At 51.9% G+C, this 26,009-nt stretch overlaps 2 protein-coding genes across 5 annotated transcripts in view; both read left to right on the top strand.

Annotated features, from left to right (window-relative positions):
* The window catches only part of RAB11FIP5 (RAB11 family interacting protein 5), a 65,347-nt gene extending 59,371 nt beyond the window's left edge, over positions 1 to 5,976 (top strand). Inside the window, 2 exon segments of the mRNA XM_060247441.1 lie at positions 2,244 to 2,382; positions 3,824 to 5,976. Of these exon segments, the coding sequence (XP_060103424.1) occupies positions 2,244 to 2,382; positions 3,824 to 4,039 (355 nt within the window). The 3' untranslated portion in view covers positions 4,040 to 5,976.
* A 4,051-nt stretch (positions 5,977 to 10,027) lies between these two features.
* Positions 10,028 to 26,009, top strand: part of SFXN5 (sideroflexin 5) — a 120,504-nt gene continuing 104,522 nt past the window's right edge. For all 4 annotated transcript variants that reach the window (XM_060246102.1, XM_060246106.1, XM_060246104.1 and 1 more), the window contains exon 1: positions 10,028 to 10,161. In XM_060246102.1, the coding sequence (XP_060102085.1) occupies positions 10,102 to 10,161 (60 nt within the window). In that variant the 5' untranslated portion in view covers positions 10,028 to 10,101. The remainder of the gene's footprint in view (positions 10,162 to 26,009) is intronic.

Raw genomic sequence — 26,009 nt, 5'->3', positions numbered from 1 at the left:
CAAACTGGGCAGTCGGCAGCTCCCTCCCTCCCTCCCTCCCTCCCTCTGTGGGCTTGTTCTGTCCTGCGGGGGCCCAAAGGCAGCCGTCTTGAGCTGAGAGCCATTTTGCTGTGGTGGTTGTGTGCAGACTCTCATCTGGGAGAACCGGGTTTGATTTTCCATTCCTCCTCCACCTGCACCTGCTGCTGTGACCTTGGGACAACCACAAGTTCTCTCAGGAATGCCTGAGCCTCTTCCCTTGCTAATGGAACTTGTTAGTTTTCTCTCACAGCTGTTTCTCTCAAGAGCAGTTCTCCCAGAGCTCTCTCAGCCCCACCAACCTGTCACGGGGTGTCTGTGTGGGGGAGGCGAAGGGAAAGGAGACGGGAAGCTGCTCTGAGACGCCAAGTGAAGGGTGGGGAAGACCTCCAATCTCTCCTCCTGATGTTCAGCCTGGATCTCAAGTCTAGGGGGGGCGCTGCTGTGTCATTTCTCCCCCCCAGCCCAAGGCAGTGCTTTGCCTTGGGGCCCCACAGCTTGCCAGTGGAATCTGAGTCAGGGCAGAGGCAGAACGCTTCTGGGAAATGCTTGCCAACCAATGGGAATCAAATGGCACCCATGTTTGGGAGTTTCCTGCACTGTGCAGGGGGTTGGACTAGATGACCCTGGAGGGCCCTTCCAACTCTGGTTCTGTGACCTCTAAACCAGCCACGTCCCTCCTTCAGATGAAAGAGGAGAACAAAGGTTGAGTCCAGCCAGGCACCTTTTAGCCCAACAAAGTTTAATTCTGGGCAGGGATTTTTTGGTAGAAAACCCCCAGCAGGCACTCATTCGCATATTAGGCCACGCCCCCTGATGCCAAGCCAGCCGGGGCTACGTTCCTGCTAAAAAAAAGGCCCTGATTCTGGGCGGGAGCTTTTGTGTGCAAGAGCTCATGCTCAGAATAAAACTCTGTTGGTCTTAAAGGTGTCACTGGGCTCAAACGCTGTTCTGCTGCTTCAGACCGACACGGCAACCCGCCTGAATTGACCCAGATGAAAATAAAGTTCTCTGCAAGCCTTTATGGCCAGGCCTGATAGGAAGGAGTGGGAGGGGAGTCCCTGTGGGACGGGCTGGACGGGCACAGCAGTTTCGCTCGGGGACCAGGGAGGGAAGCTGCAGGATCCAGCCTCCCTCCCGGGGATGCTCACGTGCAGAGAGAGAAAGACCTTTACGGAAAGGCCTGAGCCGAGAACGTGAGCCGGGCAGCCACAGCTTTCGTGAGAATCAACCAAATGACACGAAACCAAACCGTCTGCAAGGTTTTGAGTGTCTCGGAACTCTTTCTCAGACTGGATGTTACAAAAATGAAAGGGCTGAGGTGTGTGTGTGGGGGGGGGGAGGCAGAGGCTGTAGTCCTCCCTCTGTGGTCGCAGAGAAAAAGGCAGTAAGCCGATTTTCCCATTGGAGAAAAAGATTGGGGGGGGGGGCTCACAAGGTGGAACTGGCCATTTTGGCCTCTGTTGACCTTAACTGGCTGAAACGGAGGTCTTCTCGCCCAGCGTATCTGTCCCAAGCTCGGTGCTTTAGGGAAGCAGGCTTCTTTTCATGCACCCCCACCCCACATCACAGACCTGCTGTGCTCTGAGGTTGGGGAAGGGTCTCGGGAAAGCCCGCACAGCCACTATGGGGGTGGGGGGAGACTGTGATTTCCCAGCCCCCCCTTGGGCCTCCTCTGGCTCCCTTCCTCCCCGGGGTTTGCCGTGGGCAGTGGGCTGCGTGGCTGGAGTGAGGAGTGGGTGGCTCGTGGGGTTTGGGTGTGGCCATTAGTTGGGCTGCTGCCTCTTGAGACTGGAACTTGCCTTTCCCCACATGGCCAAAGCACCACTGCAGGGGAAGAAAGTGTCACCCGCAGGTGCTACACCTGGCTGGGTCTGTTCCTGTCCAGGGCAGACCTCCTACCTGACTCAGCTGCTGACGGGCCCCTCCTCCTTAGCCTCGACCCAACAAGACAGGGAGCCTGCCTCCCCCCCATTGGTTCCATGGTCAAAAGATGCAGTCAGTGTCGGGAAATTTCTCTCTTGCTAGAACTGAAGTCCTGCAGATCTAGGCCTGCCCTCTGCAGTGGAATTCCAGTGGCCGGGGGGGAGGGGGGTCCTACAAGTATGGGGTGGTGGGGTCAGGCACAGTGGACCTTTTCAGTGTGGGGCACAAAACCTTCTCTCCTGGTCTCTGCTTCTCCCCTGCCTGGCCTAACGCTGTTGCTTTCTTTTGGTGTTTTGCAGCCCGCACCTGGTGAGGCCCCTGGAGAAGCAGCGCCGATCCAGCCTGCCCCTCGCCCAGGAGAAGCTGAAGCCAAAGCCCACGAGCAGCGACTCCTCGGGCCCTCCGATTCTGCCACTAGAAAAGACAGACCTGAAAAGGGTAAAAGGGGGCTAAGAACATAAGAATGTTAGAGAAGCCCTGTTGCATTAGGCAGGGAGGCCATCCAGTCACACAGTGGCCATAGGAGGTCCACCAGAAATCCAGAAGCCCCCCCAATGGGTAGGGTGTGGTCACAGGTGGCTTTGGAGCACCCTGAAGTGCCCCCCATGAGCCAGCTGACACAGCCCAGTGGTTTATTTAAAATATTTCTGTGCTGCTTTTCCACCCAGTTCAGGGTCCCTAAGGGGAAAACCCACAAAAATCAACATACTAACTATAAGAACCAGTATAGTGTGGTGGTTAAGTATACAGACTCTTATTTGGGAGAACCGGGTTGGATTCCCCACTCCTCCACTTGCAGCTGCTGGAATGGCCTTGGGTCAGCCAGAGCTCTCTTACCTAGGAGAACCAGGTTTGATTCCCCACTCCTCCACTTGCAGCTGCTGGAATGGCCTTGGGTCAGCCATAGCTCTCTTATCTGGGAGAACCGGGTTTGATTCCCCCCTCCTCCACTTGCAGCTGCTGGAATGGCCTTGGGTCAGCCAGAGCTCTCTTATCTGGGAGAACCGGGTTTGATTCCCCCCTCCTCCACTTGCACCTGCTGGAATGGCCTTGGGTCAGCCAGAGCTCTCTTATCTGGGAGAACCGGGTTTGATTCCCCACTCCTCCACTTGCACCTGCTGGAATGGCCTTGGGTCAGCCAGAGCTCTCTTATCTGGGAGAACTGGGTTTGAGTCCCCCCTCCTCCACTTGCACCTGCTGGAATGGCCTTGGGGCAGCCACAAGTTCTCTCAGAGCTGTTCCGCTGAAGAGCAGTTTCTGTCAGAGCTCTCTCAGCCCCACTTCCCTCACAGGGTGTCTGTTGTGCGAAGGGGAAGGGAAAGGAGTTTGTAAGCCGCTCTGAGACTCCACGTGAAGGGCAGGGTATAAATCCAATCCCCTCCTCCCCAAACATTTGTGCCCCCCGCCCCCCCCCCCCCAGGGTTGGTGCTCGGTTTTCTGGCACCCTAGGCGAGTCACCCCCTAGCATTCCCCTCCCCGATTATAAAAACAAAATGGAAGGGAAAATGAAAAACACCAAACTTGAAAATGTTTACATTTTTAATTTCCTGATATTTAATTTTAATTTTTTTTTTAAATGTGAGAAGTGCTTGCTGGCTAGGCCAGGAAGGAGTGTGGCAGGAGAGGACACGATGTGAGCCCAAGTCACACACTGGGAAGAGGGGGGCAGTGTTGCTTTGCTGAGGGCGGAGGAGGCAGCAGCGGTCCGGAGCAGAGTCGCGTGTCAGGGAGGGAGTGTCCAGTGGCGCCCCTCGGTCAGGTGGTGCTCTAGGCGGATGCCTACATTGCCTACTCCCTGCCCCTGCAGCCACAAGGGCTTGTGGGGCCCGCTGGCCGTGTTTGGATGCCGCGCTTCACTGCCGCCCCTTTCCTTCTGTAGGACCCTGCCCAGCCGGGCTGCTGGGCCAAGTACTTCCACCTGACGCACGAGGAGCTGATCCAGCTGCTGCTGAAGCGGGAGGCGGAGCTGAGCAAGAAGCAGGAGCACATCCGCGAGCTGGAGAACTACATCGACCGGCTGCTGGTGCGCATCATGGAGCAGTCGCCCACCTTGCTGCAGATCCCCCTGGGCGGGGGGGCCAAGGCAGCCAAGTGACCCACCCCCCTGGCCTCTCACTCCCCCACGGCCCAGGGGGGCTCCGTGCTTCCGAACCCTCAGGCCGCAGACGCTTTCCTAGAGCCACGTGTGGCACCAGGCCTTCCGTCCACGTCGGACTCTCTGACAGATGAGTCGATTTCTTCAAGATGCCAAAGCTCCGCAGGGGAACGTGTCCTTGATTTGGTGCTGAGCCCCAAATCTGTTTCTGAGGGGCGCTGGGCTGCTCTCGGCAAGCCTTCCGGCCAGTCACTGTGCCACCGTGTCCTCCTCATGCCCAGCGGGGGATTCCCAGGCTGGGTCTGTGGCCATTTGATCCCTGTCACCCCGCTTGTCTGCTGCTCCGGCAGAATCACTCTGAGGGTCGGAGGGGCCCTTTGCAAGCAGGGTGGGAGGCAGCTTCTGCGGCTGGCAGGGCTGCCGGTGGCAGATGGAGGCGGGCAGCCAACCAGCCAGCTTCTCCTTGGCCCCTTCCCAGTGCTCCCCTTTGGGGCCTTGCTGCAGGGGCCCAGGGTGGATTGCTGTGGGGTAGGCCTGCACTGCTGCCACGGGGGAGGGAATGAAGGCACACTGCACCTTGAACCCCTCGTTGTCCTCCAGACTGTCCACTTTGTCCCATGATGCTCTGAGGCTGAATCAAGGCAGGAAGTGGCCCGGGAGGAGACAGCCGTGGGTCCGCACCCCGTCTGGGAGCTCTCGTCCCCCCAGCCCCCGCAGTGATTAATGCTCAAGAAAAGAGCAGTGCCTTTGTGTTCTTCAAAGGAAGAGCGGTGGGTTCTTCCCCCTTGGTCCCTCCGTGGCCTTGCAGAATTCCACTTGGGGGTCTGGCTGACTTGCCTGCCTTTCCCGTCCAGCTCCAGTCTGGAGTTTGTGCTGCTGCCAGCTCGCCCTTTGCCCCCCCCCCCCCCTTCTCACTGGCTGATCTGGTGGGGAGAGGAGGGGAAGAGCAGCTGGCTGGGACTTGGGGGGCAGCCTGTCTGCAGTGGGGCCAGACACCTTACAGGGGCTGGGATTCTGTTCTCTCTGTGGGGCTGTCCTGGGGCCTGGTCCTCTGGTGGGACTCTGTTTTCCAGCCCTCGACCACTGGCCACAACTTTCTGCAGTCGGGAACACCGTCCTTGCTGAAGAGAGATCTGGGGTTGGGCTCCTTTGTTTCCTTCTCCTCCTCCTCGTTCCAGCTCCCCTTTCTCGGGGTCTTCTGGACCTTTGAGGAAGGTGTCGCTTGTACTGAAAGTGAGTGGCTCCCTCACTGGAAATCTGGATTCAGCATCCTCCCACAATTTACCTTACTCAGAGAGTAGCTGGGGAGCTTTAACAAGAAAGGGGGTGCGTTGGAAGGGGAATGTGTGTGTGTGTGATGGCCCTGGGCTTGGCAGCTCTGTGGTGCAGGAGGTGGGCTGTTGTGTTGCCCGCAGTGGCTGGGCTGCACACCACTCTGCCTGCCTGCCCGCCCAAGTGAGTGGAGCCTGACCCCCTCCCAAGCAACGGTGTAGCATTCCCTGGGGAGAATCCACTTCCTGTGTCCTCTGTCTGCTTCCTTCTGGTGCCCTGCCAGGGCCCACTTCAGTCTGCTCACTGTGGGGGATTCCTCCGGCCCAGCCCAGCCCAGAAGAAACTCCTGCCTTGCTGGCTGCTGAGGGCAAAGACCAGCGGGGCGGGGCAGGGCAGGGTGTGGCGGTCTCAGTCACCTTCTGTCTGATGGGAAGATAAAAATAGTATTTGTCATCTTTCCTTGGGAGCAAGTTTGGGCAATGTGTGCTTGTCATGCTGGAGTTCCCGGTGGGACTTCCTTCTGCCGCATTCCCAAAGGGAAGAGGATCTTGCCTGTATTAAAAGTTTTTTTTGGGGGGGGGGGCGTTACAAAGAAAAATAGCTTGTTTAATGTTTCAAGCACTTTAAAGAGGAAATAAAAATGGTTGAATTTTGTTGCTTAGAAATTTCCGGCTGCTAATTTTGAGTTCTTGGCTGGTCCAGCGCCCTGCTTGTGGGGCTGGAGGTGTGTCTCAGAGAGAGAAGGGTGTGCGTGTGTGTTGTTGTTAAGGAGAGCTGTCTGTTTTCATTTGGGAAAGGCCCCAACAGGGGACTTTTGTGTCTGTGCTGGAGAGGCAGAGAGTGGGGCAGGGGTGGGGGGGGGAAACGATAGCGTGGGGGATGCAGCTAAGTCGCTGTCACTCTTGGAAAGAATGCTGTGCAGAGAGGAGGGCTCAGTGTCAAGAGGGATCCTGATGCACCTGTGAAAACAGAGGCGAGCAGGAAGCGTCAGCTGTCTGGGGGTGGGGGTGGGGGTCTGCCAGTCACTTCCAGACAAAGAAGGCCTTTCGGGTCCCTGTGGCAGTTGGGCGGGCTGGGAGGGCGGGACATACAGCTGTGGTGGTCTTGGCAGCCCACAAAGTGAGCTCAACTCACTGCTCTGCTCCACCCCTTTCCCACTCCTGCTTGGGGGGGCTTTTCTGTCACTCCTCAGCCTGCTGAAGGACTTGATAAGCCTTGGCCCAGCTCCCTGGCTTCTCTATAGCCAGAAGCAGGGCACCCGCAGAAGGGCACTATTATTGGCCGGCTGGCCTGCTTGCCACACGTCCACCTACTGCTTCTGCCTGCCCTTGTGGACTGTGGCCTCCAAGGGGCTCCTCCCAGACCAGGCCTGGCTTGTTCTTCTGGTTCCATCTCAGGCTCTTTCTTTTGGGGTCCTAACAGGGCCAAATTAAACCCTGTGGAGGCCCCTGTCAAAACCTCGGGAGCCCCCTTGCAAATTATCTCTGAGTTGGAGCGCCCACCCCACCACCCACAGCAGCCTCTCAAAAGCCCCTCTGACAGAGAGAGGCAAACTTGGCAACAACGCCAGCAGCAGCCACACCAGGCAAGTCGGGCAAAGAATGGCTCAGTTGCTGGCTGCGCGTGCTGGCTGGGAGGGCTGCAAGCAGGGGGGGAAGCCAGCCTGGGGCCCCTAAAGGGTGGGGGCTCATAGGCCAGTGCCTGCTTGACCTAATGGCTAATCTGGCCCTGGGTCGTAAGTGGGCAGCCAGCTACCCTGCAGCATGCCAAAGGGGTGACTGTGTCTGGATTTGGAACAATCTTTAAACTGGCGCAGAGTGTTAAAGCTCTGCTCACGACCTGAGTTCGATCCCCAGTGGAAGTTGGGTATTCAGGTAGCCGGCTCAAGGTTGACTCAGCCTTCCATCCTTCCGAGGTCGGTAAAACGAGTCCCCAGCTTGCTGGGGGGGAAGCATAGATGACTGGGGAAGGCAATGGCAAACCACCTCGTAAAAAGTCTGCCATGAAAACCTTGTGAAAGCAACGTCACCCCAGAGTCGGAAATGACTGGTGCTTGCACAGGGGATCTTTCCTTCCTTTCCTTAAATTAGTAGATATGTATCAGTTGTTTTTCAGTATTTATTTTATTGGATTTGTATCCTGCAAGCATTTACAACTGCATTTGTCAAGGCTAACCTTTCATAAACACATCTTGGGACTTAAGATGTGCAGAGAAAGCCCGGTACGTACCCAAGCCGAACACACAGGTTCTCTCTGAAGTGCCTGCCACTGAAATGGCAGTGACTTCTGAATCATCCTACTTATATCAATTGCTAACTCATTGCCTCAACACTGGACAGGTGCACGCATCCTGTACAGGGGAGCCTGTCTGTGAGAGGCGCAAGGTATGCCCACTTTACAGGTGAATGCCAGGCCCAGCATGGTGTGCTTATCAAAGGGGCCAAATGGTCCCTGGGTGGAGGGACACACAAGACTTACTCAAGAAGACTTACTCAAGAAGATTCCAGAACAACCCTCTCTGCATTCACTGAGGCCCAGTGTGGTATAGTGGATGGAGTGGCAGATTAAGACCTCAGTGACTCAGGTTCAAGCCCCCCTCTTCTACCATGGAAGCGTGCTGGGTGCTCTTCAGTCAGTCACACCCACCTACCTCATAGGCCCAGGAGGGCAGCTGTGCTACTCTGAAGCAACAGAACAAAGTTTAGAGTCCAGCGGTATCTTTCAGACTAAGGACATTTCATTCGAGATGTGAGCTTTTGTGCACAAATACACTTCTTCAGGCACAGAGCAACAGAATTCCCTTAACCATCACACAAAGGAAGATGAGGGGGGGGGGTGTTTAGTTGCCAGGAAAGGCCAATTAGAGCCAAGCTGGCCCATCCTGGCAACTAAACATCCCCTTCCCATATGTGACACCTGACTGGACTAAACTTTGTCCTACCTGCCTCGCAGGGTTGTTGTTGGGAGAAACGGGATGGATGGTGCCCCTATCCTTCAATATTTCCAACAGAGGGAAGGCATGGAAGAAGAAGAATTGCAGATTTATACCCCGTTCTGAATCAGAGACTCAGAGCGGCTCACAATCTCCTATATCTTCTCTCCCCACAACAGACACCCTGTGAGGTGGGTGGGGCTGAGAGGGCTCTCACAGCAGCTGCCCTTTCAAGGACAACCTCTCCCAGAGCTCTGGCTGACCCAAGGCCATTCCAGCAGGTGCAAGTGGAGGAGTGGGGAATCCAATCCAGTTTTCCAAGATAAGAGAGCTCTGGCTGACCCAAGGCCGTTCCAGCAGGTGCAAGTGGAGGAGTGGGGAATCCAACCCGGTTCTCCCAGATAAGAGAGTTCTGGCTGACCCAAGGCCATTCCAGCAGCTGCAAGGGGAAGAGTGGGGAATCTAACCCGGTTCTCCCAGATGAGAGAGCTCTGGCTGACCCAAGGCCATTCCAGCAGGTGCAAGTGGAGAAGTGGGGAATCCAACCCGGTTCTCCCAGATAAGAGAGCTCTGGCTGACCCAAGGCCATTCCAGCAGGTGCAAGTGGAGGAGTGGGGAATCCAACCCGGTTCTCCCAGATAAGAGAGCTCTGGCTGACCCAAGGCCCTTCCAGCAGGTGCAAGTGGAGGAGTGGGGAATCAAACCCGGTTCTCCCAGATAAGAGTCCGCTCACTTAACCACTACACCAAGAGGGCTCTCACAGCAGCTGCCCTTTCAAGGACAACTCTGCCAGAGCTCTGGCTGACCCAAGGCCATTCCAGCAGGTGCAAGTGGAGGAGTGGGGAATCAAACCCGGTTCTCCCAGATAAGAGAGGTCTGGCTGACCCAAGGCCATCCTAGCAGGTGCAAGTGGAGGAGTGGGGAATCCAACCCTGTTCTCCCAGGTAAGAGAGCTCTGGCTGACCCAAGGCCATTCCAGCAGGTGCAAGTGGAGGAGTGGGGAATCAAACCCGGTTCTCCCAGATAAGAGAGGTCTGGCTGACCCAAGGCCATCCTAGCAGGTGCAAGTGGAGGAGTGGGGAATCCAACCCGGTTCTCCCAGATAAGAGAGGTCTGGCTGACCCAAGGCCATTCCAGCAGGTGCAAGTGGAGGAGTGGGGAATCCAACCCGGTTTCCCAGATAAGAGTCTGCGCACTTCACCAGGACACCAAACTTGGAGAAAAGTTGTGCGGTCCCTTTCAATGTGAGCTCAGTTGCGCTTGTCACACCCCCAAAGCCCCCAGATATTTCTTGGGTTGGACTTGGCAGCCCCACGTGGCGCCCGGGCGGACGAGGCTCTCGCTCTGGGCTGGGCTCCGCTGGCCTGGCCGCCTGGGACGGGAGGGCTCCGGCTGGTCTCCCCGGGCTGCAGAGGTCCCAGCCCCTCCCCACTTCGCACGGTGCAGCCGTGTCGGGCCATCCCGAAGTGCGAGCTGCGTGCAAACCCGGATCAGGCCAAGGCCCCGCCAGAGGCACCCGCCCTCGCTCCTTCCCCACGGCGGCGCTTTCCAGCTCCAGCGGCAAACTACGAATCCCGCGATGCGCCGTCGAGACCCAGCCCCAAACTACGTTTCCCACAATCCCTCCCTTCCTCCGGCAAACACGGTGCTCCAGTGGGACTACATTTCCCGTGATGCACGGTGGCTCACCCTCGCCGGGCCGCTTCTCCTCCGCCTCGGACTCCATGTCCCAGCATCCTTCGCGGGATCTGCGGTGAGCCTCCTCCAATAAGAGGCGGGCCTGGCGGCGTGGGGCGAGAGGAGGGGCGGGGCCAGCGGCTGAGGAAACTCTCCTCTCTCCAGCGGCGCCGTGAGGGGAATGGAGGGGAGCGCGGCGGGCTACCCGCCCTTCCAGCTGGGCAAGTCCCGCTTCCAGCAGGTGCGGCCGCGAACCGCGCGAGTCGGGCTGGGAGGGGGCGCGTGGCGGGGGGGGGGGGTCCTGCGAGGGGCTTCGCCGCGGCCACAGAAGCGCCAGCCTCAGGGAGCCCCGCCCCCGGGGGGCGGTGCTGCGCTGCTGATTGGATCTCTGAGGCATCGCTCAGCGTTTGCACTTCCCGCCCTTTTCAGGTTCCGAAAGCTGGCACCTGATTGGCGCTCGCGCTCAGTGGAGGCGTGGCTGGCGAGGGTTGGGGCGGGGCTTGTGCAGGGCACGGGGCTTGAGCGCCGCTGCTGCTGCTGCTGCCTGTGGGACTCCCTGCCACAAGGCTTCGAGTGGGCGGCTTTTGGCGGAGGAGGGGGTGGTGGTGGAGCTGCTTGTCCTGGAAAGGACCCTTCTCTACCGGTGGGCAGACTCAGTAAAAGCCATTCCCACCTAAGTTGAGCAGCCATGCTCAGGGGCAGTGTACCTCTGAATGCCTGTTGCAGGACTGCAGTGAAGGCTTGATAATGGCAAAGGGGAGCGGGACTTACGGGCATTCGGTCTTGTGTTGGAAGCAGCGTTCCCTCTATGCTGAGTTAGTGAGAGCTAGCTCAGTTTTTTAGCCTCCAGCTCACACATTTTTGTCTTGGTTCAGGAAAAATGGCCCCAGAGCAAACTCTTTTATGCAGTGGTTCACAGCTTTAATGCCAGTAGCTCACAAAGTCGAATTTTTGCTCACAAGACTCCACCGCTTAGAGGAAGCATTCGTTGGAAGCCTAGCACTGGAGCAGAGGCTTATGAGATGACATGTTCCTATGATTCTAGCACATTTGTGCCTTGCCCCCTTTCTGGTTCATCCTAACAACAACCCCGGAGGGTCTGTAATGCTGAGAAGTTTGACTTGCACAGATCATGCAAGATCTGTGGCTGGGTGTGGATTCGAACCAGGATTTCTGAGACTGACAGCAGCCATTTCTTATGGTCTGACCTGTTAGTCTGATGTAACAGGGCTGTTCTTATGTGGGCCATGATTGGTTCAGGCATTTATCCCATAAAATCTTCATTGCTTCAGATTTCTCTTCTTGGCAATACTGGTGATTTTTTTTTTTTTAGTTCCTTTGAAACTCCATTGGTAGAGAACACCACGCCTGGTTACTGTTGGGCATCAGGTGGAACCTGCGTGTCACACCCACATCCGGTTCTGGCTATCACCTGAGCCTTTTGTAACCTTCGACCCACATACGTGCGGGATGGCCTGTCCCACTGCTTTCCAAGCCTCCTCATGGTGCCAGCCTGCAAATGGGTCGGCCTGCATTGTGCAGTCAGTGTTAAGCCTCAGTGAGAAAGACGCAGTATGAATGTAGCGAATAATTCAGATCAGCCACTGCCCGTTCACATTCACTCTTTGTTGTGGCTCCCACCTCGTCTGAGTAGGTCAGGAACAATTTTGCAGAATGTGCAAAACCAAAATTTAAAAGGATTAGAACTGTAGTGAAATGAAACTGTCCAGAAGGCTGCTTTTATAAGACAAATGATGGTAGTTGGTTACAATGTATAGACCCAGGTGGGTTAGCCATTCTGGAACGAAGAAAGAAAGTTTACCTGGGATGGGTAAAGTTACATTGTAGTCTTTATCGTTGCCATTTGTGTTGTTTGGGTCTATGTTGATCTTCAAATCCTTTGTAGAAGATAAATTCTTTGTATTCAATGGATGGATAACTTAAACTATAAATAAGGATGTGTAATACGTTACAGAGATAGAAGGTGGTGGAGGAGGGGAAAATACCTAAAGGAAAACAAGAAGTCCTCAATAATCTTCGTCTTTTAGTTACCTCTTGACATTATGAATAGATTCTATCAGAGAGATTCTTCTGAATGAATTTCAAAATTTTGAGTAGAATTTTTTTTTACAAATATACATTTCCCATTAGAAATAGAAAATAAATTAAGTGCTCTTGATTAGACTTAAAACTAATGAAAAAGGAACTGAAGAAATGTTGGAAGATTTAAGTTAAATTAAAGAACGGAAAGGTAAACTCAATGAATGAAAAGACATCTTAGAAATATAACAGAGCTGAAGCAGCTATAATTAATAAAAATTCTGAAAAATGAAGGTGGAAAGATTGAAGACTTAGACATTAAGTGTAGGAAAGCAAGCATTACTATAAGAAGTCTACAAGAAAAACAAAAGGTGGTACTTTGTTATATTAGGTCTTCTTACTGAAAATTTGGGGTCTGACTTTATCGATCTTGGAAGAATTGATAAATCTTTTGGAATGAATTCTGAATTTTTTTCATAAAAGGAAAGTATGTAGAGACATAACAGTGATATTTGATAATTTTGGAATGAGAAGCTTTGTTAGGTGTGTTGAGAAACAAGACATTAAAATTGTCAGTAATATAGTACTGCTGTTTCCTGATTTATCATACTTTACAGAAGCAGAAGAACTTCAGAAGAGCCTTGCTGGATCAGACTAGTGAGGGTCCATCTAGTCCAGCCTCCTGTCTCACACAGTGGCCAACCAGTTCCTCTGGAGGGACAACTACAGGGCATGGAGGCTGAGGCCTTCCCCTGAGAAGAACATCAGAAGAGCCCTGCTGGGTCAGACCAGTGAGGGTCCATCTAGTCCAGCACCCTGTCTCACACAGAGGCCAACCAGTTTCTCTGGAGGGCCAACAACAGAGCAGAGAGGCCTAGGCGTTCCCCTGAGGAGAACATCAGAAGAGCCCTTCTGGATCAGACCCGGGAGGGTCCACCCTCCTGCCTCACACAGTGGCCAACCAGTTCCTCTGGAGGGCCAACAACAGGGCAGAGAGTCTGAGGCCTTCCCCTGAGAGGAACCTCAAAAGAGCCCTGCTGGATCAGACCAGTGAGGGTCCATCTAGTTCAGCCTCCTGTCTCACACAATGGCCAGCCAGTTCCTCTGGAGGGCCAGCAACAGGGCAGAGAGGCTGAGGCCTTCTCCTGAGAAGAACCTCAAAAGAGCCCTGCTGGATCAGACCAGGGAGGGTCCATCTAGTTCAGCCTCCTGTCTCACACAGTGGCCAGCCAGTTCCTCTGGAGGGCCAACCAAAGGGCAGAGAGGCCGAGGCCTTCCCCTGATAAGAACATCAGAAGAGCCCTGCTGGGTCAGACCAGTGAGGGTCCATATAGTCCAGCCTCCTGTCTCACACAGTGGCCAGCCAGTTCCTCTGGAGGGCAAACCACAGGGCAGAGAGGCCGAGGCCTTCCCCTGATAAGAACATCAGAAGAGCCCTGCTGGGTCAGACCAGTGAGGGTCCATCTAGTCCAGCCTCCTGTCTCACACAGTGGCCAGCCAGTTCCTCTGGAGGGCCAACCAAAGGGCAGTGAGGCCGAGGCCTTCCCCTGATAAGAACATCAGAAGTGCCCTGCTGGATCAGACCAGTGAGGGTCCATCTAGTCCAGCCTCCTGTCTCACACAGTGGACAACCAGTTCCTCTGGAGGTCCATCAACAGGGCAGAGAGGCCAAGGCCTTCCCCTGAGAAGAACACCAGAAGAGTCCTGCTGGATCAGACCAGTGAGGGCCCATCTAGTCCAGCCTCCTGTCTCACACAATGGCCAGCCAGTTCCTCTGGAGGGCCAGCAACAGGGCAGAGAGGCTGAGGCCTTCCCCTGAGAAGAACCTCAAAAGAGCCCTGCTGGGTCAGACCAGGGAGGGTCCATCTAGTCCAGCCTCCTGTCTCACACAGTGGCCACCCAGTTCCTCTGGAGGGTCAACGACAGGGCAGAGAGGCTGAGGCCTTTCCCTGATAAGAACATCAGAAGAGCCCTGCTGGGTCAGACCAGGGAGGGTCCATCTAGCCCAGCCTCCTGTCTCACACAGTGGCCACCCAGTTCCTCTGGAGGGTCAACAACAGCCTTTATAGAACATTAGAAGAGCCATAAGAATGAACAGCTTTTAAAGGGAATTAGGTAGATTCATGGAGGATAGGTCAGTGGTTACTAGCCCTGGTGATTGAGAGGAACCTCCACATTCAGAGGCACTAAACCCCTGAATCCTAGGAGGCCACATCAGAGGAAAGCTATGGCCTCTATTTGTCCTGTTGCGATCAAGATGGTTGATATATCTTTATTAAAGGAGACATACGAAGGAAAGCAATGTCGCTAGTTAACTTCTATGGTCCTAATAATAATCTACTTTTTAAAAGAAAATAAAGCATTTGTGTTCTCAGATAGTGATGTTATTATTGAAGAATTTATTATGAAAATTAATAATGATTGTACAACTACTAGAAGAGAAAACAATACAATTTTAGGAAGGTTATTTGAGCAGCCAGTGGTTTTAAGCGTTCTGTGGCTTATTGCAGAAAAGTGTTCTTGAATAGTTCTGTTTTACCTTGTTTGTGGAAAGCCAAGAGAGGAGGAGCTTTCCTGACGTCCTCCGGCAAAGTGTTCCACGAGGTGGGAGCCACAACAGAGAAGGCACTAGTTATGGACTTTCAGGGTGTCACCTGGAGAAGGCCCTGCTGGCACAAGTGAAGCTGCCATGGCAGAGAATAGGGAGAGAGGTGTCTTGCAAATCAGAGGATTCGAGGCCATGAAGGGTTTTTATGTGACAGTACAATGAATTGAACCTGATAACTGATAGGCAGCCAACGGAATGCCTGCAGAATGGGAGTCTATGCAAGCTTTCCCCAGTTCCTGATAGTCTGCAGCATTTTATACCTGCTGGAATCTGCAAATAAACTTCATGCGGAGACAGAAGTCTAGTCTTGACCCTGGTGTGGATCCAGACTGATGGAGTCCTGATAGGGGCCCATCTTTCAGCTAGTCGAAGTTGGAAGAAAGCATTTTTTGCAGCTGTAATAACCTGCTTCTTCAGGAACTCTGCTGGATCTAGTATAATCCCCTAGGCTCTTAACCCAGTCAGTAAGGGCCAGCTGAACCGTGTCCAAAGCACAGTGGCTTTAAAACATCCGCCTTCCCAGCCAGCATCACTCCCATCTTGTCTGGGTTGTAAGAACATAAAAGAAGCCATGTTGGATCTGACCAACAACCCATCCAGTCCAACGCTCTGTGTCACACAGTGGCCAAAAAACCCCAGGTGCCACCAGTGGGGCCCAGACACCAGAAGCCATCCCACTGCCCCTCGTCTCCCCCCCAGCACCCAGAATACAGAGCATCACTGCCCCAGACAGAGAATTCCAACAATACCCTGTGGCTAATCGCCACTGATGGACCTCCAGATGTTTATCCAATCACCTCTTGAAGCTTTCTTTGCTTGTAGCCATCAGCACCTCCAGTGGTAGTGAATTCCATGTGTTAATCACCCTTTGGGTGAAGGACTTCCTTTTATCCATTCTAACCCGACTTCTCAGCAGTTTCATTGAGTGCCCACAAGTTGTATTGTGAGAAAGGGAGAAAAGGACTTCTTTATCTACCTTCTCCATCCCATGCATCATCTTGTAAACCTCTTATCAGTTTCAATTTATTTTTTTTCATCCATTTGACCGCAACAGTTTGGCATCAGCTCAAGACTCCTGCTGTATCACCAGGTGTTTTGGCTAGAGGGACGTAAATTTGGATGTCATCTGCATTTCGGAGACATCCAATTCCAAGCCTACGAATGATTTCTCCTATTGGCTTCATATAGAGGTTGAATAATATGGGACTAATATGTTCACAACCTGCAGAACCTCACAAGATAGCTGCAGGAAGTCCCAAACTGAAGACAGCTGATCTACAGTGACCAACCTTTGAGTCTGATCCCTAAAGAATGATTTAAACCAGTCCAAGGAACATCCCCCTTGTACCTACTTCTGTCTTCAGATTCCTCAACAGGATGTCACGGTCCTCTCTATCAAAGGCTGCAGATAGATCCAGGAGAAGCCACAGAGAAGTAGGGCCTTTGCTTACATTCAGGCAGAAGTCATCAGATGAAGTCCCCGGAGTCAACTCTGCCCTCTAGCCCTGCCCAAAGCCAGACTGAAAAGGGTCTAGAACACATGAGTAATCCAAGAGCCAGTTTGGTGTGGTGGTTAAGTGTGTGGACTCTTATGTGGGAGAACTGGGTTTGATTCCCCCACTTGCAGTTGCTGGAATGGCCTTGGGTCAACCACAGCTCTCGTAGGAATTGTCCTTGAAAGAGCACCTGCTGTGAGAGCCCTCTTGGCCCGACACTCCTCACAAGATGTCTGTTGTGGGAGGAGAAGATATAGGAGATTGTAGGCCACTCTGAGTATCTGATTCAGAGAGAAGGGCGGGGTATAAATCTGCAGTCTGTCTTCTTCAAGAAGACCTGGGACTGGTCTGCTACTGGTCTTATAACACTGACTCGTTCAGTCGTCTCTTTGATTTCATATTTCACCATTAGGTCCTACTCAGAGCTTTGCTCAGCTGGAGGGAAATAGTGTACTCCAAACACAATGCCCATTTTCTGTCTTGGTAATTCCACCCACCATAGTGCCATGGAGGGACTTGTTTCTGCAGAGCCGCCTAATTTGTTAGACTTTGTTCCAGGTGGAGATCCAAAGATATAGAGCTATTAATCAGCTAGATATTAGTAGCAGCAGTACAGTAGACATCTCTGTGGCAGTGAATATAGATTTGAATCCACTCAGGCACCTGTGAGACCAACACTGTGTTAGTGAGTGTTTAAATTGAACCAGTGAAACATCTGATATTAGTCACAGTAATACAACCTTAAAATGTTGATTGTAATAACCCCCCCCCCAAAAAAAAGGGTGAGGGGAATTCAGAAAGGAAAACTCTCAAGAATCAAGTTGTAACAATATGTTGATACTACCCTGCTCATCATATAGTTTAATGATAGGCAATTTTGCTCCAAAGATCACCATGTCTTGAGACCGTGGTTAGAATAAACTGAGGCGTCTTGTCAAAAATTAATGAAGAGTAACCTGTTTTTTCACAGTTGTTAATTCTTCACTCCCCGCCCCCCCAAGCCTTGATTGGTCAAGTTCGCCCTCGTGGCATCTCCCCAGCACTTATTTGACTACTCCTTGATGTCTTTGTGTGTGTATTTTTCAGTTTTATTATGTGCCGCCTTTCTCTTTTCCAGAGACAGCAGAAGGGGCTATGACAGGCCCTATGAGATGTGCTGGGTCTCCCTCGTGTTGTGCCATATTTGGGGAAGGGGATGGCAAGAAGGAGGGGGCAGACTGGAGCAAGCAAACGCAAGTGGGTCGTGGCCCGAGGCCCAATCCCTTGGCATCTCTAGTTAAAAGGACCAGATAGCAGAGGCTGCGAAAGAAGATGGGGCCATGCTCTGGTTTAGTCTAAGACATAAGAGAAGCCATGTTGGATCAGGCCAGTGGCCCATCCAGTCCAACACTGTGTTACACAGTGGCCAATATATATGTGTGTGTGTGTGTGTGTGTATATATACACACACACACACACACACACACACACACATATATATACATACTATGGCTCATAGCCACTGATGGACCTCTGCTCCATATTTTTATCCAATCCTCTCTTGAAGGTGGCTATGCTTGTAGCCGCCACCTCCTGTAGCAGTGAATTCCACATGTTAATCACCCTTTGGGTGAAGAAGTACTTCCTTTTATCCGTTTTAACCTGACTGCTCAGCAATTTCATTGAATGCCCACGAGTTCTTGTATCGTGAGGAAAGGGAGAAAAGGACTTCTTTCTCTACTTTCTCCATCCCATGCATTATCTTGTAAACCTCTATCATGTCACCCCGCAGTCGACGTTTCTCCAAGCTAAAGAGCCCCAAGCGTTTTAACCTTTCTTCATAGGGAAAGTGTTCCAACCCTTTAATCATTCCAGTAGCCCTTTTCTGCATTTTCCGACTGCTACAATATCCTTTTTGAGGTGCGGTGACCAGAACTGCACACAGTATTCCAAATGAGACCTCAGCATCGAAGGCGGCTTCATAGGTTCGTAAGTGGGCCTGGAAGTCTACTCAGCTGGAGCTCAGGGTGTGGTGACAGTGATGATAGGTCTGAGTTTGGCAGCTGAACTGCTGCCTATTGTGATGGCCACCACCCCTGGTCTTCAAGCCTGAGCCCACGGGAAACTTCCCTGCTAAGTTGAAGGCCCAGAGAACCCTGTGGAGGACTTCACTTCTGGGGAGTGGAGGCTGAGAGGCTCCATGCCTGCACTGCCAAAAGGCAGGCTGCCAGCCAGTTACTGCTGGTCCCTTCCTGACAGTGGAGTGGTTTTTACAAGATGGCTGAAGACAACCTAGATGCCATTCTGATCTGGGATGCAGAGAGCAATTTCTGGGGCTGTGTGGAGGAGGGAAGAAAGAAAGAGAGCTCTGCCAGTCATCGGGGTCTGCTTCAGTGGGTCTGACATCAGTCATTGCTTTGTCTTGTGCTGCGTCTCTGCCCAGAACTAATTTATTTTATGAAAAGATTTGTTAATTAGTTTTGGTTTTTTTGTATGCAAGCCAAGCTTGTTTGTGTGAGGGGAAGAAGCCGGAGGTGTTCTATACCAATTATAATTTTTTTTTCAGATGCTTGGTTTAACAGAGTTTCTCTCTAAACTTTTAAGACTTCGACTGAGTGTGGGAGGGAACGAATTCCGCTGCTGTGATCAAATCTGGCAAAGCAGCCCAGTGGCACAGAGAGTGGACCATGGAGCTTGGGCTCAGATGGCAGAGGCCCGTGCCGCTCCTGTGCACTGGCACACAGCAGTCTCTAGTATGGAAGCTCTGCTGTTGCAGGAGTGCTTCAGCTTCCTGTAAGTGGTGCAGAGGAATCTTGGCAGACCTTGGGTTGCAAATGCCGGCCTGTGGGGCTGGGCCACCCAATTTGCCTTGGAAGGGTTTGGAGTAATGGCATAAGTTATAGTTTGTGACCTTGACAGGCAATTGAGATGTCCTTGTGGAAGGTGTAGTTGGCGTGGAAGGAGGCACATCTGGCTATGTGCAGAGCAGTTGGTATGAATTGGCCGTAAGAAATGCTTTTTGTGATCTGTGCAGGTCCATCTGGTCCAGCACCCTGCCTCCCGCAGTGCCTGACCCAGTGCCCAGAAAGCTTACCAGTGGGGCATGAAGGCAGCCCCCTTCCCCCATTGTTGCCTTTGATATCTGGTAATCGGATGCCTCTGAACATGGAGGTTCCACTTAGCCACCGTGGCTAATAGCCCAAGTTGGATAGATCAGGCAGTTTCATTGGTGATGCTTTTAAAGCTGTCTTTAAATGTGGCAGGGGGTTCCAGCACAGTTTCCTTCTGCCTGTCTGGGGCCTTCTGCCGCTTCCCTTTGTTCTGTGTCCTGGAATCAGGATGCCTTTTTAGAGTCCATGGGCAGGGCTGGCCGGTCAGGCAGGCGCTGAATGGCATCATCTTGAACGGAGCCTCTTTAGAAAAGCAGAGATCTGTTGGAGATCACGAAGAGGGTTGCTGTTCTTTATCAGCTGGATGACCTGGGTTTGGCTGTAATCCATTGGTCTAACTGACAGAAGATGGCGTTTTGCTGGCTGATGGGAGTAGGATTATAACTGAAGAGGATCTCCAATAAAATGCATATACATTTTTTAAAAATTGCACATAGAATCATAAGAGTTGGAAGGGACCTCCAAGATCATCTAGTCCAACCCCCTGCACAATGCAGGAAACTCACAAACATCTCCCGCTAAATTCATAGGATCTTCATTGCTGTCAGATGGCCATCTAGCCTCTGTTGAAAAACCTCCAAGGAAGGAGAGTCCACCACCTCCCAAGGAGGAAGACTGTTCCACTGAGGAACTGCTCTAATGGTCAGGAAGTTCTTCTTAATGTTGAGCCGGAAACTCTTTTGATTTAATTTCAACCCGCTGGTTCTGGTCCTACCTTCTGGGGCCCCAGAAAACAATTCTGCCCCATCCTCTATAGGACAGCTCTTCAAATACTTGAAGATGGTGATCCTATCACCTCTCAGCCGCCTCCTCTCCAGGCTAAACATGCCCAGCTCCTTCAACCTTTTCTCATAGGACTTGGTCTCCAGACCCCTCACTATCTTCGTCGCCCTCCTCTGGACCCTTCCAGTTTGTCTATATCCTTCTTATTCATGTGGAATAACACTTGCTTACCTGACATCTGTATATTGCCTTTGGTTAGAAATATAACATTTCCCAACATTTTATAGCCTTGGGGAGGAGAGAAGGGTTTCCTCCCCACCCCCCCTTTTTTGTGGGGTGGAAGGTGGAAACAGAAATTTGGATGTCATTAAAATATATGGAGTTTCTTATCAATCTTAACCTTATTTTACTTCTTTGTCAATATAAGGTGCATAATTTATTTGACATATTCGGTAAATTTGAAAGTATAAATGCCTTAGTTTTCTGCAAGCAAAAGTGCGAATGCATTCAGTACTGAAGAGAGAGCTGCAAACTGCTGCTACCTTAGCACATGTATCTTGAGAAGCAAGAAAACAATAAAAGGTGAAAATAGAAAAACAGATTTTGTAGTAAAGACAAGAAGGTGTTATTTGAACAAAAGCAAGCCCAGATATGGGGAACATATCTGACTGTCAAGCAGCATTGAAAACAGTTGAACTGTTCAATAGTGTTTTCTCATCAGACCAACTTTTAAGCTAGCTCTTGGGGGAAATCTGGAGCCCCCAGTCCAGGACAACTCAACCCAAATAGATGATGGGATAAACACTGAAGGTAATGTTGATAGCAGCACAGTAGAACTTGAGACTGAGAGTATGATGAGAAAGGAGGGCCATGTGTGAGGACCAAAGCGCCAAAATTGCCAAGCATTGATGGAGAAGAAAATGCATTATAGGGGTGTGTGTGTGTATGCCTTTACTCTGCTTTGGTAAGACTTCACCTCGAGTATTGTGTTCAGTTTTTAAGAAGGATCTAGACAAGCTGGAACAGGTCCAGAGGAGGGCAATGAAGATGGTGAGGGGTCTGGAAACCAAGTCCTATGAGGACAGGTTGAAGGAGCTGGGCATGTTTAGCCTGGAGAGGAGGTGACTGAGAGGTGATATGATCTCTATCTTCAAGTACTTGAAGGGGTGTCCTATAGAGGATGGTGTGGAATTGTTTTCTGTGGCCCCAGAAGGTCAGGCCAGAACCAAAGGGTTGAAATTAAACTAAAAGAGTTTCCAGCTCAACTTCCTGACTTTTCCTCAATGGAAGAAGAAGACGATATTAGATTTATATCCTGCCCTCCACTCTGAATTTCAGAGCGGCTCACAATCTCCTTTATCTTCCTTTCCCACAACAGACACCCTATGAGGTGGGTGAGATGGAAGGGGCTCTCACAGCAGCTGCCCTTTCAAGGACAACCTCTGCCAGTGCTATGACTGACCCAAGGCCATTCCAGCAGGTGCAAGTGGAGGAGTGGGGAATCAAACCTGGTTCTCCCAGATAAGAGTCCACACACTTAACCACTACAGCAAACTGGCTTCCTTGGGAGGTGGTGGGCTCTCCTTCCTTGGTGGTTTTTAAACAGAGGCTAGATGGCCATCTGACAGCAATACAGATCCTGTGAATTTAGGGGGAGGGGTTTGTGAGTTTCCTGCAGTGTGCAGGGGGTTGGACTAGATGACCCTGGAGGCAATGTTTCCTCTAAGCTGCAGAGTCCTGTGAGCAAAAATTCTATTTTGTGTGCTACTGGCATTAAAGTTGTGAGCTACTGCATTAGTCTGCTCTATGGCCATTTTTCCTGAGCTGAGACAAAAATGTGTGCGCTGGAGGCTAAAAATCTGTGAGCTAGCTCATGCTAACTCAGCTTAGAGGGAACACTGCCTGGAGGTCCCTTCCAACTCTCTCTCCTCCATGACTCTGTCCAGTTCCCTTTGAAACCCTCTGTCCTCAGGGCCATCTGTCTTGGCAGTGGACTCTGTAGCTAAATTTGAGTCAAAGAGAGCCAGTTTGGTGTAGTGGTGTGCAGACTCTTATCTGGGAGAACTGGGTTTGATTCCCCACTCCTCCACTTGCAGCTGCTGGAATGGCCTTGGGTTAGCCATAACTCTTGTGGAGTAGTCCTTGAAAGGGCAGCTTCTGGGAGAGCTCTCTCAGCCCCACCCACCTCACAGGGTGTTTGTTGTGGGGGAAGGGAGATAAAGGAGATTGTAAGCCGCTTTGAGATCCAGAGTGAAGGGTGGGTTGTAAATCCAATATTATCTTCTATTTCCTTTTGTCTCTCTTGAACTTATTTCTCTGTACCTTCTTTGGGTTGTAGTTGTGGAAGAGGGCGAAGACACTCTGTCTGATATGGGAGAGCCTGGAATAGGCAGCCCCTCCCTTTCCAAGAACATATCAGGGGAGAGAAATTCATCCGAAGCTTTTGGCTAACGGAGTAGGCCGTCTTTATTAAAGGATCATGCCTGCAGGAGCAGATCTCGAGGCACCCGGAACAGGACCCTCAGTTCTTCTTTTACAAGATAAAGTAGTTGACCGGCCAGGGACTAAAGGAAGAGAAGCCGTCTGTTCTGTTTGCAAACATAATTCTCTCTGTAACCTCTGTCCAGAGTGCATTCTACATGAAACTCCTCCCTGAGAGACAGCATAATACCAACCTTTGACTCAGAGAATGTTGCTAAGGGAACGGAGGTCAAAAGAACAGATCCACAATTGGGGACGGGGCTGAGGTGAGGCAGGAGCACAACATTTCCTAAAATTTGGCAAACCAGCATTGGCTCAGAATTATGAAACTGTTATAAGACATGTAAAATTCCTGAGAGCCAGTTTGGCGCAGTGGTTGAGCGGATGGACTCTCATCTGGGAGAACTGGGTTTCAATTCCCCGCAGGCACCTGCTGGAGTGACCTTGAGTCACCCACAAGTTCTCTCAGGGCTGTTCTGCTCAGGAGCAGTTCTGGGAGAACTCTCTCAGCCCCACCGGTGTCTATTGTGGGGAGGGGAAGGGAAAGGAGATTGGAAACCGCTTTGATACTCCCTGGGTAGTGAAGGGCAGGGCATAAATCCAGTCTCCTCCTTTTCCTCCCCCTTGTCTCTGTCCACTTTCCCCTCCCCATGTTGAGGGGCTGGACAGGTGTGCCGGGAGTGTGTAGTTCAGGAAGTGTACTCATGTGATGGTGGTTTGGGCCTTTTAGAAAAAGCCCTCATCTAGCCCCAGAGGACCAGTTCTTGGGGTCATCTAGTTTCTGGGCTCTGTGGATGAGCTTCAGAGAGGCTTGCTGCTTAGTCTAAGGAAGGTTTCGTAGCACAGAGTTGCAGTGCTCCTCTTTTGAACTGGTGTCCAGCCATAATTGCATTGAGTGCCATTAGCCAAACCCCATTCTCTTTCATCCTGGCACGCTTGAGGTAGTAGCAGTGAGGATTTCTGAGATGTATTTGTGGAGTACTTTGGGCCTATAGAAAAGAGAAAGTAATCTCCCTCCTTTTCTTCACAGTGATATGGTTGGTTGTGTAGATGGCAGGGAAGTACCTAAATATGACTGAGTGTGTGTCTGCAGCGCATCAGTTCTGGGCCTGGCTGGAGGGTCTTAGCATGGTGGAGGCTGCTCTTGGCTGCCACATGAGGTTTATTTATTTATTTAGAATTTATATGCCGCCCTTCCCACGGGTGGCTCAGGGCGGCTTCCAACAATAGATCCAGCATAAAATTAAGCAATATTTAAACATATAAGGGAATAAACATTTAAAACAGATAAAACAGATAAAACCATAAATATTAATAAATATTCGAAATATATATAAAAGAAATCTGGCAAGTTGCATTAAGTTCTCAAGCTAGGTGTAGGCTAGCCGGAAGAGGGTCGTCTTACAGGCCCTGCGGAACTGGACAAGGTCCCGCAGGGCCCTCACCTCTTCCGGCAGCGGATTCCACCATGTGGGGGCCATAACGGAGAAAGCCCTTTCTCTGGTGGATTTCAAGCGGGCTTCTTTCGGCCCAGGGACAGTAAGGAGATTTTGTGTTCCCGACCTCAGTACTCTCTGGGGAACATGCGGGGAAAGACGGTCCTTCAGGTAGACAGGTCCCAAGCCATATAGGGCTTTAAAGGTGATAACCAGCACCTTGTACCAGACTCAGTATATCACTGGAAGCCAGTGCAGGGTCCGAAGACCCGGCTGAATGTGTCCCCACGTTGGGAGACCCAGTAACAGCCAGGCCGCGGCATTCTGCACCAGCTGCAATTTCTGAGTTCGGGACAGGGGCAGCCCCATGTAGAGGGCATTACAGTAGTCCAACCTCGAGGTGACCGTAGCATGGATCACTGTTGCTAGGGCATCGCGCTCCAGGAAGGGGGCCAACTGCCTTGCCCGCCTAAGGTGAAAAAACGCGGACTTGGCAGCGGCTGCTATCTGAGCCTAACCTTGCAGGAGAGGCCTCATGCCTGGAGCTTCAGGCACAGTTTCCTAGGTGTCCCTTCTCAAGCTAGCTCTGTGTCTCATGCTTTGATCAGGGAATACACGTGGGTAGGATGTGGTACCAGGCAGGTAGGTCTTACAAGGGATACGAGCCATAGTGACTGAGGCAGAAAACCTGTGATTATTAGTGCCAGAAGCTGGTTGGGCAGTGTGGGAGACAGGATGCTGAACTAGTCCTGATCCATCAAAGCTCTTCTGATGTTCTTAAGAAGGCCTCTGTGCTCTGCTGTTGAACCTCCAGAGAGGCTGGTTGGCCAGTGTGTGAGGCAGAGTGCTGGACTCCTCTGATGTTCTTGTGAAGGGACAGCCCTGTAAGAAGCTAGCCTGATTTCTGTTTCAAGATGCAAGATTCGCCCTGCTTTCTCTACTCCTAGGTAGTCCTCTTTGGGTTCACCTGGAAGGACAAGACATGTCTCAAGGAACATATGAACATATGAAGCTGCCTTATACTGAATCAGACCTTTGGTCCATCAAAGTCAGTATTGTCTTCTCAGACTGGCAGCGGCTCTCCAGGGTCTCAAGCTGAGGTTTTTCACACCTATTTGCCTGGACCCTTTTTAGTTGGAGATGCCGGGGATTGAACCTGGGACCTTCTGCTTCCCAAGCAGATGCTCTACCACTGAGCCACCGTCCCTCCCCAAGGAAAGCCAGGCATCTGCCCCTAACCCACCATGCCTGCATAATTGCTGGTCCTTTGCTACTTGGGCTCAGCTCTTTGGGCGGCCTGGAACCAAGGATCTGACAGAATTCTGTATGCGTGGACCCTGAGGCTTTCAAGTGCTGAAAGAGACTTCCTGATCCTCAGAATTGGGGTCGTCTGGCGGTGCTACCAGGAATGTGTTGTGTCATCTAAGCAAACTCTGCTCCATCCAGATGACGGCATCTCTTTGCAGCTCAGATTGGTTCAGACCAGGCTTGAAGTGTCTGGTGTCGCTTACACCTTTGACTTGTGGGTGAAAGAAAAGGGCTTCATCTAGGGCAGCTTCCACTCAGTGATGATGCAGCGGCCATGGAGGAGGAGGAGAAGGCGTCAAGCCCAGATGGCCTCTTCTCACAGCCATTCTCTGATGTCTGGTTGCTCAGTTATCCTCCCCTACAAGCCACTTGGCAGCTCTGGGAAGAAGATGGGGAGGGGCCCTGTTGGCTCAGTGGCAGAGCCCCTGCGTAGCACGCAGAAGGTCCCCAGTTCAGTCTCCAGCAGCATCTCCAGCTAAAGAGAACCGGGGAACAGGGGATGGGAAAGACCTCAGCCTGAGACCCTGGAAAGCACCTGTCTGTCTGAGCTTCATGTGACCCATCACGTGTCTTGCAGAGTCTGGCACTGGCCTGGTGTCCCTGAGATTCTGTTAGAAGATTTCCTGTTGTCTGTGACCTAAGATCAGCCTTATTGGGCAAGCTGTCGCCATGGGTGCTTGGGGGTGGGACCTCTGTGTCCATCCAGGGCAGGAACTGGCAAGCAGGGGCAGCAGTTGGGCTTTGCGGCATCTGTTCCATTTTTGTGCCCCTGCTGGGGTTGCAAAAGGGACTCTCCCCCCAAAAAAGGAGCAGAGCATCCCAGCCAGCATCTCTTCATCCTGTATGTG

This window comes from Heteronotia binoei, chromosome 9 (assembly GCF_032191835.1).
Source record: "Heteronotia binoei isolate CCM8104 ecotype False Entrance Well chromosome 9, APGP_CSIRO_Hbin_v1, whole genome shotgun sequence".
Classification (NCBI taxonomy): Eukaryota; Metazoa; Chordata; class Lepidosauria; order Squamata; family Gekkonidae; genus Heteronotia; species Heteronotia binoei.
Note: the sequence above shows the minus strand (reverse complement) of the source record. Positions and strands in the feature narration are given on the sequence as shown.